The 21,451-nt window shown below is 39.1% G+C and overlaps 2 protein-coding genes and 1 long non-coding RNA gene across 4 annotated transcripts; all 3 read left to right on the forward strand.

The window, feature by feature from the left end:
* LOC110430464 lies at positions 5,087–10,812 on the forward strand. The gene is made up of 4 exons (XM_021448157.1): positions 5,087–5,126; positions 6,777–7,083; positions 8,464–8,535; positions 8,695–10,812. The coding sequence occupies exons 1-4, from the start codon at positions 5,087–5,089 to the stop codon at positions 8,705–8,707; spliced, it is 432 nt and encodes a 143-aa protein (XP_021303832.1). The 3' UTR covers positions 8,708–10,812.
* Positions 13,395–18,773, forward strand: LOC8077943 (atherin). 2 transcript variants are annotated; one of them, XM_021448296.1, is made up of 7 exons: positions 13,395–13,949; positions 14,209–14,618; positions 14,896–15,048; positions 16,214–16,306; positions 17,769–17,827; positions 18,009–18,087; positions 18,160–18,253. In XM_021448296.1, exons 1-6 carry the CDS (start codon positions 13,505–13,507, stop codon positions 18,052–18,054), a joined length of 1,206 nt encoding a protein of 401 aa, XP_021303971.1. In that variant the 5' UTR covers positions 13,395–13,504; the 3' UTR covers positions 18,055–18,087; positions 18,160–18,253. The 2 variants fall into 2 exon arrangements, with proteins under 2 accessions (XP_021303971.1, XP_002439713.1); XM_002439668.2 differs by lacking the exon at positions 18,009–18,087 and adding an exon at positions 18,424–18,773 and having other exon boundaries at positions 13,401–13,949.
* LOC110430574 lies at positions 19,601–20,226 on the forward strand. The gene is made up of 2 exons (XR_002447921.1): positions 19,601–19,905; positions 19,997–20,226. It is a non-coding gene; the product is annotated as an uncharacterized LOC110430574 (long non-coding RNA).

Genomic DNA, 21,451 nt, shown 5'->3' on the forward strand with positions numbered 1-21,451 from the left:
AGCTAGAAGATAATTATGTGCACACCTGACGATGTTCTACCTTTTCTGAATCGCATGGCATTGAGCGGTTGACACAGTTGTAACTTGTAAGTATCTAATTATAAAGAGCCAGAGGTTTTCTACCCATCTCAATGTCCCCAAGTGCACTACCTATGTTTGGACTCATGAAACCATGTGTTGGTCGTGGTCCTATAGGACCTTGCCATGTTGGTGCTTTAAATATTACAAAGTAACAAATAATTTTTATGCAGATATTCCCAACACATCTAGCTGCCCGTGCTTGTTGCAACAATACCCTTCTGATATTATTAAAAAATTGTGGCATCAAGGTTTGTAAGAGGATACACTTAGGACAAAATCACTCTTAGTTTTCACCTAATGGTCTGCCCTCCTCCATGTACAACACATGTAGACAGTTGTCGAGTTTGCGCAATATTTATGTTTCGAAGATCATACTAATAATACTTTTTCATACTTGCAGAACACCCTGAGACTGCTTTTGCCCTCAGGATGTTGTCACTCACCAAGGCTAAAAGGTACCTTGTGGATGTGATTACCACAAACAGGCCATCCCGTTCCGCATGTATTGTGGTGGTGTTGGGTATACTGCTCAGGCTAAGTCTCGCCACTCAAATGGGCAGGGACACTATCATGTCAAGTCTGCTAGACCTTCTCAAGAATGTATTATGCTAATTATGTGAATTTATGTGTTGTAGGTAAAAGGTCTTGAAGTGGATGTTTCGCACATTCAAGTGAACCAGGGCCTTGTTTAGTTGTGAAAAGATTTTGGATTTTGACAATGTAGTACTTTGTTTGTATTTGATAATTATTGTCCAACTATAGACTAATTAGGCTCAAAAGATTCGTCTCGTAAATTATAGATAAACTGTGCAATTAGTTTTTGTTTTCGTCTATATTTAGTGCTTCATGCATATGTCACAAGATTTGATGTGATGGAGAATCTTGAAAAGTTTTTGAATTTCGGGGTGAACTAAACAAGGCCTAGGCTAAGAAGTAGAGGCGCAGGACCTACCGTGCTCATGGACGCATCAACTATAAGTCTATCTAATGTTGTCTAAACTTGAAGTTTGCTATGCTATGAACGGTTCTTTATTTGTAGCGTAACATCCTGTTTACCTACCTGGTGCAGCTTAGATGTCCTCACCGTGCCACATTGAGCTCATCTTGTTGGAGAAGGAAGAGCCTGTGAAGAAAGAGGTATTTGGTTGTATACTCTTTGCGCCTGATTATTTGAGTCAAAGCAATGAATTAATATTGTGCTATTTGGGTCAATAGTTTCTTCACGATGAGTCCAAGATCGCTATCGCAACCAGAAAGGCTTAGAGTAGGGGGTCATCTTCTGTGATTGGCTGAGTGAAACTTTTGGCTGATTATTTGTTGTCTCATATACCTGAATATTGTTTGCAAGTGCTTTCTCACTTTGATCATTGCCTGAACTGCAGATCATGGTGCATGTTATGTCAAAACAATTTTATTACTTCTGGTACAACGCACAGGCATTTACCTATCTATGAATATGTATGAATTGTGTTTTCCTGTCGATTTTCAGTGATGAGTAGGAAATGGAATTGATGGCCATAAATTTGTTTTCCTAGCTTTGGACGCAACGTCTAGAAGAAGGTCAAGGAGCATGTCGGCACCAAGACAACTAATCTGATTTCTTGTTACATACATTTAGGGATTCAGTATCTCATCCAAGAACTAAAACTTCAAACACAATGTGTGTTGCAGATAATTAGGAACCCTGCCCATAAAGACTTCCTCAAGCTCCAGAAGCTCAGGCTGGCGCCACGTCGCCATGCAACAACAGATGTTAGTGTCCGGTAGCATGCTAGCAGCATGGCCGTGACACTATGCTATGCTGCACGGGTAACCTATGCGCGTGTTGGTCGCCATGCCAAGTATGTCCGAGCCCGATGCTGCTGCTCGTGGTCCCATCGGTTGGAGCAGCCCCGGTGTCCTTCCTGCAGCCAGCAGTGGCAAGTGCCTTCTTTGTTCACTCACTTTTTTAGGATGGCGTTCTCATGTTGCTGAATCATGAATGGTGTTCTCAATGCATGTACATAGATAACGAGTGATCGGAATATGCCATTTTTCTTTTTATGCTAGAACCACAAGACCATTTTGAAAAGCTAAATAAGCTCAGAAAGTTCCGAAGCTATATATTGTTACGCAGGTTCAATTTAGTGAAATTGCATATTAGAGAGTGTACCAGATTATCATTAATAATATATATGTGTTTCATTTTGATTCTTTCTCAATTAAAAGAAAAAAAGATCGACCTAAACCTATCAATGAAGTCCTTTCCATCTGTTCTTAGTAGTAGGAATTTATTGCAAGTGATGTATTGTTATCCTGTGGAACAGAACTAGAGAAGACAAATCAAAATATGATCTCAGTCAGCATCACTTAGAATATATCACTCGATGTTCTTCTGTTGCAACGCACGGGCATTTACCTATCACTTAGAATATATCACTCGATGTTCTCCCGTTGCAACGCACGGGCATTTACCTAGTTAGACTCAAAAGGCCGGTTGGTCACTTGGGCCTTTCCAAAAAATTTTACAAAATAGGAATAATACCACTTTCGTTTGTATTTGACAAATATTATCCAATCATGTATACTAATTAGACTCAAAAGATTCGTCTCGTCAATTCCAACCAAACTGTATAATTAGGTTTTATTTTCGTCTATATTTAATACTTTATGCATGCGACTAAAGATTTGATGTGACGAAGAATCTAAAAAAGTTTGCAAATTTTTTGGAAACTAAGCAGGCCTCGTTTAGTTCACTCAAAAACCAAAATCTTTTTAAGATTCCCCGTCATATCGAATCTTACGCCACATGGATGAAGTATTAAATATAGATGAAAATAAAAACTAATTGCACAGTTTATCTGTAAATTACAAGATGAATCTTTTAAACCTAGTTACTCTATGATTGGATAATATTTGTCAAATAAAAACGAAAGTGCTACAGTTCCGAAAACTTTTCAGTTTTTAGAACTAGTTTAGTTCACCCCGAAATCCAAAAAGTTTTCAATATTCTCTGTCACATCGAATCTTGCGGCACATGTATGAAGCATTAAATATAGACAAAAACAAAAACTAATCACACAGTTTTACTGTAAATCATAAGATGATTTTTTTGAGCCTAGTTAGTCCATGATTAGATAATATTTGTCAAATAAAAACGAAAATGCTACAATACCAAAATCTAAAATCTTTTCGAAACTAAACAAAGGCAAGGCCTGAAGGACCGATGGCGCGATTCCCGATTGTGCAGGACCATAGTATGTAGATATGTCCCGCCGTCACTGTTAATTTTTTTTGGTTTTTAGGATCGCAGCACTTTCGTTTTTATTTAATAAACATTATTCAATTATAAAGTAACTAGGATTAAAAGATTCATTTCGCGATTTATAGATAAACTGTACAGTTAGTTTTTATTTTTATCTATATTTAGTGCTTTATGTATGTGCCGTAAGATTTAATGTGACGGAGAATCTCGAAAAATTTTTGGTTTTTAAAGTGAACTAAACAAGGCCGTGCTATCTCCAGAAAAGGCTCAACGTGCTTCCTAAGGGCACTCACAATGCAGACTCTATCATAGAGTCTAAAGTTATTTATTACCTTGAACAACGTGAACTTGGAGTCTAAATAAGACTTCGAGTCTTATTTTTTCTACCTATTTCTTCAATAAATATGCTGCCACATCAACAAAATACCATAAATAATATGTAATTAAGTATCTTGGACTTTGTGATAAAGTCTTGCATTGTGAGTGCCCTAATACCATCAGCACGGGTACGGCAGTAGTGTGCATGCGCGTCGGTAGCGTAGGTAAGTTCAGTCTTTATTTAGACACGCGTGAGCGGCCTTGCGCACGTGCATTGATATGATAAAAGCATATATGTTTCTTTTAGGGAAGAGCATACTATCGACGACGACGAGACAATACGATTTTTTCACTGCTGATGTCCTTGAGTCTATTCACTTCTTGAACTTATTTACGATTCTATTAATTATGGATTCTTGTTTTATTCTTTCGTCTCTGTCTCGTTTTCTTTAACCTCACGAGTTTTCAGGTCTTGTTTAGTTATATTTTTTTTAAGATTTATCATCACATAAAATCTTGTTGTATATGCATAGAGTATATATTAAGAGCTTGTTTTGATTTTTTTTGGATTTGGACACTATAGCACTTTCGTTTTGTATTTGGCCAATATTGTCCGACCATAGCTTAGGCTTAAAAGATTCGTCTTGTAAATTACGGTGAACTATGCAATTAGTTATTTTTATCTATTTTTTAATGCTCCATGCATGTGCCGCAATATTCGATGTGATGGGAAATCTTGTAAACTTTTGAAATTTTAAAGACATCTAAGGAAAGCTTAAATATAGATAAAAAAATAACTAATTATACAATTTGTATGTAATTTGCAAGATAAATCTTTTAAGTCTAGTTAGTCCATAGTTATATAATAAATTAGCAAATATAAATAAAGATGCTACAGTAGCTAAATCATAAAAAATTCACGAACTAAAGAAGACCTCATATCAAAACGCTAGCTCTTGCAGAAGTAGGACTAGTTAAAATTAAGGGACACGTGGAGTAACCTCACCTCGACGTGCATCCTTGCGTCAATTCGATGATGATATACCGAAAAACCATATACTATTCATTGAATTTGTTATAAGAGAAAAACACTGCGAAAGCAAACGGGCTCGGGCTCATAACGCCTTTTTGCTTGCTTTTCCTGTCTCTCCCAAAAAAATCAGAACGTTCTAGAAAGTTCCTCGGCTCACTGGTCAAACTGCGAGACTGTACTCCAGCGCCTTTGATGGGACGTCGCACACGATGATGCTGATGAGTGGAAGGTGGAATAGGGTTGCGATTTTGCGAAACAGCAGAGAAGCTTCCTAGAACTAAAGAACGGAGTGCACGTAATTCGTTTTGGATGTACTACTATGATAATAATTTCTTGCGCGGAATAATAACGCAAGGTATGAGAACAAAGTAGCCGATCTGTGTTTCTGTTCTTGCACGTTGGGTATCGAGATGTCCCTCCGTATAGTTCTTGTACAAACATCACGTTCTGGTAAATGACTTGGGATGCGGGTGCAATCTATAAATAAGTTCATAATAAAAATAAATTGAACAATCTATCTAATCAGACTAACTATATATAATAAAATATTTTATTATATATATTTGATCAAAGTTTAGCATATTTGACTTCTGAAAAAAAAAAGAATCTTTAAAAGACGAATCCTGCACCATGATATCTTGCCTCTCATTTGGCCACATGTCAAGCAGAAAAACAGCCACGTTTCTAGAATGCTACCAAGCCACGTTTCAAGCAGCAACACCCTTGCAAGTTGCAATAAGTTCTAAACTGGCTTTTGTTCCAGCAAACATATTCTAGAACTCTCCAAAAACAATACATTCTAGATAACTCTCCCATCTTCCAACTAGACACCTGGGATAGTTCAAGTGTATAACTAGTCACTCATCCCTCAAACTCTTTCTGGTCATCACCTTCGCAATTACTTTTCATCAGTTGAAAGTCTTAATTGGTGAACGCCAACATCACCAACTTTCAACATCAATAACAAACTGGGGATCCCCATCTGGGATCGCAAGGTAATAACCACTTTTCTCTTAATTTTTGTAGCAGCAACCTTCAATATCCTTAACTACTGTCTGCTGCCACCCCAATCTCCTATGGAAAAAAAAGAAAGAAGAAAAATAATAATAAGGTAAAAACATTATAATATAATGACATAGTAATTTTAATAACAAGCACCAAAACAAACTATTTTCTCCACCTTTTAATTCATTTATATATAGCACCTTTTTGATAATTTGTTAGATCTTATTAAGATTTTTTTGGTATTATTTCATTCATTTACTAACTCTTCTTGTCCTGTTATACAACGGCAAATACAATTTTCGTTATAGAAATGAAAAAAAGAGCATCTCAATCTGATCAACTTTATAGTAGTAACTATAAAGAATAGAAACAAACCTATTCGGTTGACAAAAAAAAGATACACACGAACAACCAGATTATACAAGAAGCTGTAAAACGAAGATGCATACAAACAAATAAGAAACATACATACTTATCTTTACCTTATGGCATGATATACTTCTCTCTCGAGCAAATTAAATACCTAAAAGAAATATATGAGCAAAGATCATACTTGGGAATACCTAAGTACAGTTGCCAATATTGCAATGCAATTTTTTGGTGTGAGGAATGCAACAAACATCATAAATTAGAAAGATATTATTGTGAATTTCCATTTACAAAATTTGCAAGATAAACCTCAAGCTAAGATTCTGTCTTGTATGCCGAGGTACTATCACTATTCAGATTATCTGTTTTGTGATACAAACTTAAGCGCATATGCTTCTTTAACAATGTTTTAATAGGAGTTTGATCTGCACTATTTCTCGCTCCACCTTATCCACGTCTCCACACCATAGCCATCCTTTCTTATACGATAGGCTGGTTCTCATCAAGGGCGCGGCAAAGCCGCGCCAGTATTTCTAGTTCTCTCCTAAACCATCCGGCAGCTTCCAGCAAAAGAAGCAGGGTCCACGTCATCCAAAATTCATACAGCCGTACGATCTCTTGATGGACGGTCCAGATTGATCGAAGCGGATTTTACCGAAAACAGCTTCTTCTGGCTTCTCCAGCTTATCCTCGGCTTCTCTAACTTCTCGTTAGAATCCCAATAAGCAAATATAGACAACAGCTTCCGCTCCAACTTCCCGAGCCTTCTGCGTCTCGACCCTTCTCCTCCTCGCTCGCTCGGTCTCCCTCTCCCTCCCGATAGGAGCAGCGGCGACAACGCCCTTGCGGCACGCACCCCCACGGTGGCCATCCCCGGCCACCACGGAGCGGTGCGACCGGGCCCCGCTGGTCGCCGCCGGCTTGGCTCCCGGCGCTGCCTCCTTTTTTCCGGTGGGCATGCGCTCGACGAAACCCTAGCTGCATCTTCATCGCTGCTGGTGGCGACGGCGAAGCTCCGCGGCTGCTTCATGCGGTATGTCACCCTCTTCATCTCCTACTTCCTCCCATGGCTCCTCCCCCAAATCCCTCTCCCTTGCGGGGGCGTGCTGGTTGGTGTTCGTGCTTTGGCAGGCAGCGTATTTCCCCAATCCTTTCTCCTAAATCCCGGCACCGGCAAGCTGCCTGTCGCACGGTGCCGCGTTGGGCGACTTGCACCAGGTGGCTGCACTACACGCCTGCGCCTGGCATCCGCGTTTGTCGGTGCGGCCAGCACGGTTGCTCAGTGCATCTAGCGTCAGCCGGACGGTAGCAACAGGCACCAGCCACACCCCATGCCTCCGAACCCTGCTGCTTGCGGTCAGCTGGCCTGTTTGGCCTGCTCCTGCTATGTGAATTTCTCTGTCTTTTTTTTGCGAGGAACAAAGGATGTGGATTGTGGAGAATTTTTTTGGCATTTTTTGGCTACATAATATGCGAAACAAATTAAATTTGGAGATAATTGCATGGTGCTTGGTTTTCTATTGTGCAGGTCTCCATAGTACATAGACATGAAAATGACTCCATGCCTGATGACATGGTCCGGTCCTTGCATGATGTTTTGTGCATTGTGAAGAGAACCCCGAAAGACAAAATCCTGGATACATTAATCTGGATCTCACTGTATAGACCCTAACCATGCGGATTTTCAGGAAGTTGGAGCACTACTTACTCTGCTGTGAACTTATTTCATTTTGATAGGCTGAAGTTTAGTACCTAGCCTTCTGCAGCTAACTGAGTTCTTTGGTGAACCCAATAAGATTTGAGTGTGTTTTGGGTCTGCTATATTTGGGGCTACTCAAGATTTGCCAATAGGTTCAGCAAGGATTGAATCAAGATACCAATTTAATTTACTCATGCACTCTGCTCACTGCCATGAGTCATGTTTCACTCTACTCAGTGATGTGTGTGGTGCCACTTTGATTTATACATAGCTTCTTTTATTTAGGCAAGCCTGAACATACTAAGAAGTGTTAGCTGTGGCACTGTGCTCAAGACAATTTTACATGTTGGGCTACGTTCTGAAGAAAATGTTTTATGATAGCATATAATCATCAACTAAATTTTTTATGTTACTTCTCTAGGTTTCAGCTCACTTATTCTTACGTAATAATTCCGATATTGCTCTTCATCATCTATTCACCATATTCTCTCAGTGTGATACTTAGTTTTGATGCATTCTCAGTATATGACTTCCAATCAGCTTTGTAGTTTGCCATGCATTTTAGTATATCTCTTATTGCTTTTCTCTATTCCACATTTTAGGTTCCATGCCTTTGTACAATGAAGCGCAAAATTTATTTCCAGTGCAGGCTGCATGCCCTTATACAGGTTCCTTCCTAGAGTCATCTGGGGCTAATTACTCCACTCATTGTAGTTTAAAGCCAATCAATAACTTGCAGCCACGGCGCTGGACGGACAAGCTTCTCCAGTTAGTATTGGTTTTCTGGTGAGTGATGTTTTGTCCCCTTTGTTTGTATATTAGTATCTCCGTTGCTCACACTTACTATGTGCCTTAACAAAGTTGTGTTACTTATCCATTGTACCTAATTTCTGCCATCCAATGAAGGATGGTTATTTTACAGTGTCTTTTTTCATTCCTTTGTAGGTACTTATCATGAGCTTGTCTTTCATCTATTCGGGGCTAAATACATCTCTCCTCCCAACTCATTTAACAAGTACCATTTTAAACTGTACTCACTTATGTGGATTCTCTTTCGTGGCATGTTTATTTTAACATGACACCAAAATTACCCCTTCTGTGATATGTAGACCTGCTCCTTTTGGAGTTGTTTTCATAATCACAGTATTTTTTGGTTAAATATTAATTTATTGTCTCCTTTCTACTTGATCATTGTTGTGTCTTTGTGGACCAATAACATAGAGTCTGGGATTCCCTACAAACATACATGGCTATTGATCTTGGCTAAATAAATTTGCACAGGAATTAGAAAAAAAAGGAAATTCTCTTACTTTCAATGCCAAGTAAACTATTATTTTCTACCTTACAAAAATTTTATCACGCTTTTGTTATCATCATCTTATTCCATGTGTTACCATGTCAACATCCTAGAGTGTGTAGCCAAATGGGAAAATGTTAGTTCAAACTTCCATTTTGCAAATATGCTTACATGCTAGATTTAGATGTGGCTTTCTTCAGTATCTCTACCTGGCTTTGAATATTTTTGAAAAGGCATTGTATGTTGGTGGCTGTTTTGTCAACGCTTTCATTGTGTTGTAACTTAACCTTCTTTTCTTTTTTATTCTTATTTGTTATGCTGATTTAATTGACTCCTTTAATGTTCTTTTTCATTAGTCCTGATGCAGATGGTCACTGGTTTTTGGAAAGAAAAGAAAGTCTAATTTCACTTTGTATGCATCGTCTCAGGATTATGGAGTTAGAGTTTGTTTTTTTAAGTGACATTATGATTTCCTTCCTATAGCAATACTTTGGCCATACCTAGAAAAAAAGAAATTAGGCAAATACATGCTAAATATTAGTACCCTTCATTTATTATGTTATATAGCTTTTACCTTTCAAAAATATGTCAGTGCCATATGATCAAACCTTCTGTTAGAAACCTTGGACTTTAAAAGGGAAACTTACTAAATCAGAAAATCACGATGTCCTACCACATAGAGATAGATATTAGTTACCTCATAGTTTCATAAACTATTCCAAAGCTAAACCTTCGACCCCATCACCCTTTCAGCCCACAAAGCTACTTTTTCATATTGATAGATTGCAGGAAACAAGACATTTTAGATCTCTATGTTCATCAAAATGAGGTAGTTGACATTCTGGTGTTTTTGACCCATTCTGGTTTTTTGGACCCATATATTTTCTTCCACAAAATAGTGGTGTGATGGATGACTGCCACACTGTGTCTATGTGTCTGCATCTATGAGATAGAGGACAAACTAGAGGCAACGTTAGAATTGCATGTACATGCCACTCTAAGTCTAAGCTAGCATACCGAGCAAACTCTTAGGTGGTTAAAAAGACAGGTCTATTCCTTGCTATACTTCCTACATGGAGATATAAAGACAAATTAGATGAGTAACAAACAAAACTAATTTTATACTGAAGTTCTTTTAAATAAACCTACCTCTATTTATTACCCACTAACAATATACAAACTTTGATAATATATGTATAACTGATTGAGGTAATTGCTTTTAACAATAGTGTTTGATATGCACTTGAAACTTCTTTTCATGACACATGTATCTACTGAAATTTTCATTTACTTTGGTTGGCATAGACATGTAACGCTGCATGTTATTGAGGATGCACTTTGATTGCCTTAATATCTCAAATTTGCTTGGTCTTCATTTTCAGATTGATGTAAACACTAAAGTTCGTGTGATTCGCCATATCGGTCTTTAAGAACTTCGACTCTACACGGATTTTGGATGTTGTAGTCATCCATTGTTTATTGTTGGCTACAAACTGCTCATTAGAAGGCACATATCGGAACTCTTTTTACGTGTGCCTTCATAACCATAAATGTAGGTGAGATAGACATGCGTAGCTAATTTAACATATTTTGAGGGCCTTTTGTATTATGAAAGGAATTCTGCTTACCATTTTGGAGATTTCCCCTATGTAGATTAGTTCGCCATTCGTCAGTGCTTTGTTGTGATTATATAGTCAAATATGAGTAAAGGATCCAATATTTTTTTTCTAAGTCTTCAATTTCTATGGATCAGTTCACTTTCATGCATATATTGTACATTTCAACATTTACACTTCAGTCAGTTTTCCTCCGCGCGCGATGGCGCGCCCTACACTAGTGATTATATTTAAAAGAGGCTGGAGGGAGTATGAAGTTACGCCAATTCACCCTCTCTTTGCCGTGTCGAGCGCTAGGTTTCTCGGCACGATTGATTTCTTACACAGCACAACCCATACGGCTCTAAAAAATAGTGATGTTGCATCATAGACGGATTGACCGTACAAACTCTATAAATTCTCTCTACATTGATTCTCTTAAGTAAGCACGATTTGATTCTTTCTAAGTCAATTGAACTTGTAGTCATGGATGGTGAATCTTCCCCTTTTTTTAGAAATCCTGACTTTTCTTTGATCGACAGGAGGATATTTCCAAGTAGAGTAGTAGTTTTTCGGCCCAATCATCGGATCAAGCCCAATACAAGTTAATTACTCCGTGTCTGACTGGCTTTCCATGTGAACTAGGCCCATTTAGCTTTCTGTTGTGCTTCAGTTGTCTTTTCGTCCCAGCAGTGGAGATGAACTGTGTGTGAATTGATTATAACTGGCTTCATCCGGGTGATCTTAGTTGGCTTGTTGCATTCCACCGGTGTATGTCTTGCAAATTTGTGTTACACAGTGAGTGTGCGTACATGTTGTGGGCGTCTAGGTTGTACTGTATAATTCTCTAAAAAAGTAATTCGCAAAAATCACGAATTTTTTAGAACTTTTTGCTTGATGCTGATGCCAAGGGAATTCACAAATCAAATCAGGGGCTGCAAAAACTGAAGCCTTGCAATACTGTTCGCTGCACTGCTAACAGTAACAACTATTTTCTTTGCCTTTGTGTGCACCATACACATGATGCATTGCTGGACCATCATCAGTCATCGCCCGGGCCATATATTCATGAATGAATCTATCTATAAACTGAAAATTATTTCATTGATGATGGCAAGACGCACATCTCGTCTCATCTTCCCACTAAAATCAACAAACTCTTGCGTCAATTCATCTGACCTGGATCTCAAGTCTGAAGGTCTGTTAAGGTGATTGATTCATACTAGACACATGAAATTTTACAACGCTCCGCCGTAGAAGCTCTGTTAAGGTGATTGTGCCACTTTCAATTTCATGGGATTGCATACATGGTAAAGATAAAATATGTTTTCCTTTACAGACACCGTTTACTTAGTACAGGTACCAAACAACTAGGCCAGTGAAATAGCCAATATTGTGATGTCTTTATGCATGTAGGATGGAGCGTTCACAAGGCACAGACTGTGGAGCCCTAGACTATCAAGCTACATGTGCACGGAAATTTGACATTTCAGGAGTGTAGTGAACGATCAATGGTGGAAAGTTGATATTCCATGAGTAGTGAACGATCAATGGGTTACTTACATTATATTGAACCAGAAGAAACTGAGAGGCAGCCGAGTCAAATAGTTTGGATCCAAATGGCCCAACTTTCGTCTTTTCAACCCTTGACTTCTGATTTATTGTAAGGTCAAGCCTCACTGGTTTCTTAGGCCTTGTTTACTTCCAAAAAATTTTGCAAAATAGAAATAGTAGCATTTTCGTTTGTATTTGACAAATATTGTCCAATTATAGACTAACTAGGCTCAAAAAATTTGTCTCGTCAATTCCGACCAAACTGTGCAATTAGTTTTAATTTTCATTTATATTTAATACTTCATGAATACATCTAAAAATTCGATGTGACGGGAAATTTTTCAGGAACTAAACAAGGCCTTAGTACCTGACAGTCCAATGGTCTGCCAGTATATCCTATTATCAATAGGAAGATGGAGAAATTGAAGTGGAGTCCTCACAGGTAGAAAAACTATGTGATGGTTAAATAAATGAAGAAAAAACATACAGATTTCTTGTGCATAGACGGTGAAGATACAACACGAAAAAGATCTGTACCTCATTGACAAACCAAGCGGAGATTCTAATTCTAATTCTAACTTCGTACTCTTCTGTTCTTAAAAACTTTAACTCTTAGGCTCTGTTTAGTACGGCTTCACTTCACTAGTGAAGCTGTTTTTTAGGGGCTTCAGCTCTATGAACAGCTCTATCGGTGGAGTTGGAGCCATTTTGATAAACCGTTTGGCAAAACAACTCTTTCCTTAAAATGTGCTCTCACAGAACGCCACGTAGGATGAGGTGAAGCTGGGAGAAGTCATTATTTTTGGCTCCTTCACACCCCAAAGCTCTGTGAGAGCACGTTTTTAGGGGCTTCATTGGTGGAGCCATTCTATTTTACCCCGTTTGGCACAAAACGACTCCAAACGGCTCCTGAAGCCGCTGGAGAAGCCGTGCCAAACGGGGCATTAGAATCTGTATCAATTAAATTTAAAAAGTTTGATCAACTTTATAGAATAAGCATCAATATTTATGATATAAAATGAATATCTTATAAATATATATTTTATGATAAATCTAATATTATCAATTTAATATTATAAATTTTAATATTTTTCTTTAAAAATTTAATTAAAATTTTAAAAATTTCACTTATAACAACTCTAAAAAAAAAAGTTGAAGAGGGAGTACAGTTTCTCCCCGCACGGCCGCGCTCCCGCTCCCTCAGCGCAGGCAAAGCAGCAGGCCCCAACGGATAACAAACGCTCGGCTTGTCGTCTTCAGTCACCTTCCGCCACCAATCCCACCGCCACCGGGACCGGCCCCCAAAACGATGGCCGCCGCGGCGGGCGCGGCATCTTCCATCCTCTCCTCCGCGCCCCCGCGCCGCCTCCCCTTCCCTCCCACCCACACCCGCAAACCCCTCGCCGCGGCTGCCCCCAAGGCCCTCACTCAGAAACTCCTCCGTCTCCCGCCCGCCTCATCCGCCCCCGCCTCGCCGCCTCCGCCCGAGGGGGCCGAGAAGCCGGACCCCGTCAAGCTCGCTTTCGCCCGCGCCGCCGCATACAAGAAGGAGAGGGACAGCCCGAGCCCGGCCCCGCCTCCCGCACCGCCGCCACAATCTCCACCACCGTCGCAGCCGCAGGCTTCGGTGGTTGAGCCCGGCAGTAAGGAGGCCTTCAAACGGGCATTGGAGTACAGAAACGGCAACGGGGCCGGAGCGGGCGCGGCTGGTGGTGGCGGTGACTCCCCGCTGCTGGGAGGCTCACCGGATTTTGGTGAGTTGATTAATAAACACCACGAATTGAACGGAAGAATGGTTAGGATAGATGCTATCTGGTATATACGGGAATGCTCTCATGTCCCTGTTTCAGTGATGCTATCAATGCTCATGACTACTACAATAACATTTCCAATGAAAATTGAATTGGATCTGGACCGAGGGCATGGACAATTAGAAATGATTTTAGTAATGCTGTTTTGATCATACACTTTATGCCATATATTCTTATTTGTACTGTCCATGATTTTTTTTAGGTCAGAATGCATTACTTAGTGAAGAAGTCTCGTTTGGCAAGAAAGGAGCGTACGAGTTTGATGAGACTGATTTTTTGGGTCTCGACTTCTTTGAGAAAAAACGTTCTAGAGGTCTACCGCCTGGGCTAGCTCCAGCCTTTGAGCCTTTACGAGATGACGATTTTCCTGAGGTGGAGATAATAGTCGGAGACCCTAGCAAATTCGAGAAGTCTCCTCGCCCAACAGAAATCCAACCGGTAGACGACACGGAGTCAGAGGAAACATCTCAATCATCAACTACTAAACCAAATGAATCTGACAAGGTAGCACCCCCTTCAACTGTTCTTGAGCCAGAAGAAGACGAAGATGTTTATAGACCCACGGTTAGATCATGGGGAATGTTTCCAAGGCCACAAAATATTTCAAAGGCGGTAAGATATAGTTGTAACATCTCAATGCTGTATTTGTATCTTTCTTTTACTTTCATTTCTAATACAAAAAAAAAATATCTAGCATTCCATGATATCTTGCTTTCCCCCCTTTCCTTTTGGTTTCAGTTAGCTGATATTGATATACGGCATGTTTGTAAACTGTTGCCATTCTATGATATATGTCATTGATTCTTGATGAAGTTTGATTACAGTGTGATATGCTTTGTGGTATTGCTGTGTTTCCCTGGTTCTGATTTGCCATTACCTTTCCTTCTAGTATGGCGGTGGAAGAAATATACGCCTTGGTGGAGAGACTCTTAGTGCAGAAGAAAAGGCAGCCAAGGATAAGCGCACCAAAGAGCTAGTAGCTGCATATAGGAATCGACAAAACATAGTAATCGATGCAAAGACAAAAGCAGAGTGCATCGAGGTACTGATTGAAACATTGCTCCACTTAAGTTGAAACTCCAGTGATTTAGCTCGACCTTTTGTATCCCTTTATTAATGATTGCCCTTTTATGGGACTTCTATGTCATGTATAGGAGTAATCTTCAAATTTTATTTTATTCAATGTTTATACTGTGTCAGTTATTATGTGTGATAGCTTTACTTTGTTCAGGACAATTTGTTCCTATTTCATTTTGTTTTGAATGTTTGACCTTCTTATCAACAAGACTCGACTTTTATTATGGCTATTGAACTGTGAGGGTACTGGTAGATTGCTTGAACCTTTTATTGTTTTGTTACTTGACAACATGTCAACATCAATCATAGCAATGCATGCTATACATTGTTGGGAAGAATCAGAAATTCAGAATCAACAGAGAATGAATGTAAGCATAAGCTGAAAAGTAAATATAAATGGTTCAAGTGCAGATCATCATAGACTAGAGTGCTACATTCTGGAGTTAGTAATGAGATCAGCATACTAGAAAAACTGTATGTTTTTGTGATTATGTATGTGATAATTCCAGTATGATTTTACATCTGCACACATATGAACTTTTAGATGTTTCATGTGCTTATAAGCATTGCTCGCTCAACTGAGAGGCAATTTCTTGACAGCGTTGGAATATTTTGTAAGAAGTGGGACTCTTGCCTGAAAACAGAGAGGGGATATAATAAGAGGGCTATATATTAGGTTATACTTTACATATAAGTAGTAAAATTAACTGATGTTTAGAAAAAAGAAAGAAAGAATTAGTGTCTGTCGCCCACCTTGATCTAGAGAACATCCACCATTGTTTGTAAGGATTATGTTTTTTCTTTACCACATTTAGGCACCATTTGCAACTCATCAATAATTTCTGATTACCATGGAAATTGGATTGTTTTGGTGAAATTCCAGCATTTTAAACAGGCTGTGAGTTTTGAATTTGGTTGCCAGCATATATAAAGTTACTTGTGTAGTATATAAAATGTGTGTTAAATGCCAGTGTCAGCTTAATTTACACTTATGCTCCCCTTCTGTTTGTTGAATCTTGTGGCCTTTTTCTGTGCCTAGTATTTTTGTAACATCTTGGAATTTTGCAGTTTTCATCTTTGCTTTAATGCACATGTCTTTGGTATGTATTTGTAAAACTGTCATATGGAAGGCCTTGAGGGAAGGTGATGAGATGATGAATACTGGAAGGCTTAAACAAGCATTGCCTTATTATGAAAAAGTGATGGACGCTGTGGACTTTAAGGTATTATTATTATTATTATTATTATTATTATTATTATTATTATTATTATTATTATTATTATTATTATTATTATTATTATTATTATTATTATTATTATTATTATTATTATTATTATTATTATTATTATTATTATTATTATTATTATTATTATTATTATTATTATTATTATTATTATTATTATTATTATTATTATTATTATTATTATTATTATTATTATTATTATTATTATTATTATTATTATTATTATTATTATTATTATTATTATTATTATTATTATTATTATTATTATTATTATTATTATTATTATTATTATTATTATTATTATTATTATTATTATTATTATTATTATTATTATTATTATTATTATTATTATTATTATTATTATTATTATTATTATTATTATTATTATTATTATTATTATTATTATTATTATTATTATTATTATTATTATTATTATTATTATTATTATTATTATTATTATTATTATTATTATTATTATTATATTACACGTACAAGAAAAGTTATTGAATCTATTGGTTTGATGCATATAGTATATCCGTGGCTGAATCATTAGTGAATTGTTGGTTTCTGGTGAGAATATGAACTTTCAACAAGGATACTATGATGACCGAGGGACTTGATCCTATATAAATGTCTCTATATTTTGGTCGGGTAAAACATTGTGTAAACCTGGAGGTATTTGAGCCAGTTGTGGTGTTTTTTTCCCCCTGGACTGTAACAGACCATAAAGGTCCTGAACGCAGTGCTGATAGACTGGAGTTTCCCCTGGAACTCTAGAAAAATGAACTTTTCAATGGAACCCTTTTCTTGATGAGAAGTCTAGTACTTAACCGCTGAATCTTTAATTACACATACTTCCATGCTCTTAGAATATTCCTTAATAAACATAGTAGGGATAAAAACTAGTAGGGATAAAAACTGCACTCCCATGAGATAATTTATGAACTCTGTCTTCGGTAACTTCCTAAACTCAGGAAGCCCTATTCTCTATCACCCACCTACTCCTTTAGGCAGATCTGTTGAGCCACCTTTGGTTCTGTGATTCTCCTTTCAATTACTTTTCATTGTAGTACAGGAACAATATCATAGCACATCACAGTATAGCTATCAACTAATTGCTTTGGATATGGAGCTCTTAATTTTGTAATATCGCTAAACAGTGAAACATGACCTGTTTGCTATGCTAAGATTCTGAAAGATCAAAAAAATTCAACGTTTACTACACATCTATAGTGCACCTTGGCGCTGTATAAACAGTATGCAATGTAATGCCTGTCCTATTAGATGCTTCAGCTAATATGACAAGTTTCAGCTCTTTTCTTTCTCATGTTTTATATGCCTTCTAGTTTGCATATGTTCATGCTTTTGCCATTTTTTTTTAATTGCTGTGCCCTTCTCAGTTTCCTACTATATATCTGTTTTCTCATTAAGTTAAGTGCAGACTGAACTTCATGGAAAGGCTGCTCTGCAATGGTCCATCTGTCTCGATTCACTCTGCAGGTAGTACCCTTAATTTTCTGCTTGTTATACGCCCTTACCCTGCATCACTATGTTAGTCAAGTTTTATCCTTTTTCCTCCTTAGATTAGATGCAAAAATGTCCATATGGTTATTTCTAAGCAATGGATTGGTATGTAGTGTATGATATTCATACACAGTATATTCTTTTCGCTAAATTGCAGTTTCATTGGGAGTAACATCAGCACTGTTAGTCTCTGTGTCTGTTAAACTGGTCTGTTCCTAGTTTGGAATATTAACTTGGTGGGTTTGGCTATCTGAGATTTCCTCCATGTTGCATATATGTATATCATGATGAATACCTTTCTTTTGCAGGTCCAAGGAAGCAATGAGCATGTATAGCAAACTTAAAAACCACCCAAATATTGAGATCAGAAAGAAAGCAAACATGTTTGTGTTCAGCTTTCAGGTGAGTGTCGTCGGGACCTAATCTATTCCTTTCTTGCTCAGGAAATGAGACTCCAAGCAGCCACAGTGTGAGCTGAGCTTTGACATGACAAGCTGATATAAATATATTCTCATCCATCCTTGGTAACTTAACTGACATCTTTCCCTTTTTCTCCTGATGACCATCTGAAGGCAATGGATTTCATGAAGGTGAGCAGCATTCCAGTGCCCAAAAACACTGGCTACGAGACGTACTTCACCAAATTCGGCAGCCAGAAGAATTACTACGCGAGCTTGGACGAGCCAGAGGTGGGGATCGGCCAGATCATCCCGTACATGATCTTTCTTGTTTCGCCGATATTTATAGTCGCTTTTGTTGCGCTGAGAAAATCCTTTCAGCTATGAACAGAGAAATCACGAACGAATCGCTGAGGTTTGAATACCATTACCATATAGGAGCATATATAGCTTGTAAATAGAAGAAGATTATTTTGGTAAAGCCTTTTTTTTAATTCAAAGAGGGGGAAAAAAACTTTTGTATAGCTGAGTATGGGTACGTTCATTCACCTTTTGGTCGTTCTTTTTTTTTTTTGAGAGGAACCATTTGGTCGTTCTTAGGTGAAGAAAAAAAATCTATAGCTACCTTTTGCAAGTGGCAGAAGCCCAGAAGCCTGATTGGCGGCCCAAATTACGGGCATTCCGGTTCATTTCTGAGGTTGCTTTCCCTGGAGTTGGTGCTTTGCTGAAGTTTGAGTAGTACAATGTACTACACAGCACGGGAGCAATTTTCTCATCAACTTGACATTCGACCTTAACCTTTTGTGAGATGTCCACCTTGTTCGCGTATTCCTTACATCTCCCTCTTGAACTTTCGGCGGTTTTGGTGATCTACTACCCATCTATACGCACGGCGTACGCAGAAGTTGACGGCAAGGGCTCTCAGCATTTGCCCAAGTCTTAGCATCTGACTTGTGACCCCGTGAACTTACCGGGTCACCGGTCCAGATTTCACCGCGGCATGTGGATGACTATTTTGTTTCTGAAGCTCACCGCTCGCATAGCCCCGTCCAGTCACTCTGGGCATGAAAAATCGAAAACCGAGAATCGAACCGAAATAACTGGGAACCGAACCGAAATAACCGAACGGTTTCAGTTCCAAATTCGGTTTCAGAATCTGAGGAACCGAATTTAGTACGGTTATTTCGGTTCTACCCCTCGGTTAACCGAATTTGACCCATAAATAAACAAATTGTATGCAGCCCATATGTTTAGATTTTTAGACAGTGAAAAAATCGGCCCATTAGCTGGCCCAATAGCACCCATTCACCCTCAACCCTAGCCATCACCGTCAATCTGTCACCCTCACCTAGGCTGCTTCGGCGCTTCCTCCCGAAACGTGTCGCGCCGCCTGCGCCAGGTGACTGCCGAAGTGGCGAGTCCAGCGCCGTCGCCGCGCCTCGCCGTGCGGCCATCTCCGGCGGCCCTTCGTCGGTCCGCCCCACGACCTCTCCCCCTCCCCCTCCGGCCATCTCCTCCAGCGGCGGCACCCTGCTGCAGTAGCAGCGGGCAGCGTCCGAAGCCGCAGCACCCTCCGCCTCCCTCCAACTCCAAGAACAGCGCCGGTAGCAGCCATCGAGGAAGGCGAAAACAGCCACATCAGTTGCGTTCCGCAATGTAAGTGATCGATCTAAAGGGTGTGTGTGGAATTATGGAGATAAATTGGGGAATCGTTGTTCATAACTTCTCTTCTTCGATCTTTCTTTAGATGTTTGACGAGGACATTGAGCAAGAGGTGAAGGATTGGGAAGAGACCCAGACCCATGCTGACATTGATGAAGGGAATGTTGCTGCTGCTCATGTTGAGTGGATATTTGAATATGTATGTGTTGACATGTTGTACACTTGTACTGGTGTTTTATGCTGCATTGCAGTTTAAATTGTCCATGTTGAGTGCTTGAAAAAACAGACAAAATACTGTTGAAGTTTGCAATTCAATAGGCTGTTTTCTGTGTTGCTAAAAAATTTCGGTTCCTTTCGGTTAGAACCAAAACCGAACCGAAAGAACCGGAACCGAAATGCCTCGGTTCCGCATTCTGAAAGGAACAGATCGATCCCTATATCTTAGGGAACCGAATTAGCAGGGGAACCGAATAACCGAACCGTTCGGTTTCGGTTAAGGCCCTGTTTAGTCCCTCACCTAAAAAAATTTCATTCATCCCATCGAATCTTTGGACACATGTATGAAATATTAAATATAGATAAAAAAATAAACTAATTACACAGTTTGGTTGAAAAATCGCGAGACGAATCTTTAAAACCTAGTTAGTCCATGATTAGCTTTAAGTGCTACAGTAACCCACATGTGCTAATGACAAATTAATTATGCTTAATAAATTTGTCTTGCAGTTTCCAGACGAGCTATGTAATTTGTTTTTTTATTAGTTTTAAAAAATTTCTCCTGACATCCTTTCGACGTATCAAATGTGACATCCAAATTTTTTTTATCTCAAATCTAAACGGCGGGCCTAACCCAACGCGTAGAGTGACTGGCGTCCAGGACTCCCTCTCACGAACATTTCTCGAGCTTTGCTCTGGCAACCGGCATCGTACGCCTCAGGCAACCCTGTCCGTGGGCCGTGGCCGGACGAAGATTGTAATCGCAGCCGCGACCTCACGCTTTGCTCCACGACCGCGTCTCTTTTTCAGGTATAGAGCGGGCGGTTTCAGCGCAGACAAGGGCGGGGCCTCGTTTAGTTCTGAAAAATTTTGAATTTCGCTACCGTAGCATTTTTGTTTTTATTTGACAAATATTGTCCAATCATAAACTAACTAGGATCAAAAGATTCATCTAGCGATTTACAGATAAACTATATAACTAGTTTTTATTTTTGTCTATATTTAATGCTTCTTGTATGTGCCATAAGATTCGATATGACAGAGAATTTTGAAAACTTTTTGAATTTCGAGGTGAAGTAAACAGGGCCAAGGCATAGAAGCTGGTCCATAAAGCGTACGCGTACTCCTATACCGGTACCGCCGTCCGGCGATGATTCGCCCCGCCGTCTTGGGTGGCAGTGCTGCCTTTCCTTTTTTTTTTTTCCTCTTCTCGGCGTCGATCGGCGGCCTTCCAGAAACACGCGGCAGTGGCGGACCACCGGCGGGGGCGCGGGGTCAGTCCCGCACCGACCAAAACGCGAAAATGCGCACGCATTCCGTTCTC

This window comes from Sorghum bicolor, chromosome 9 (assembly GCF_000003195.3).
Source record: "Sorghum bicolor cultivar BTx623 chromosome 9, Sorghum_bicolor_NCBIv3, whole genome shotgun sequence".
Classification (NCBI taxonomy): domain Eukaryota; kingdom Viridiplantae; phylum Streptophyta; class Magnoliopsida; order Poales; family Poaceae; genus Sorghum; species Sorghum bicolor.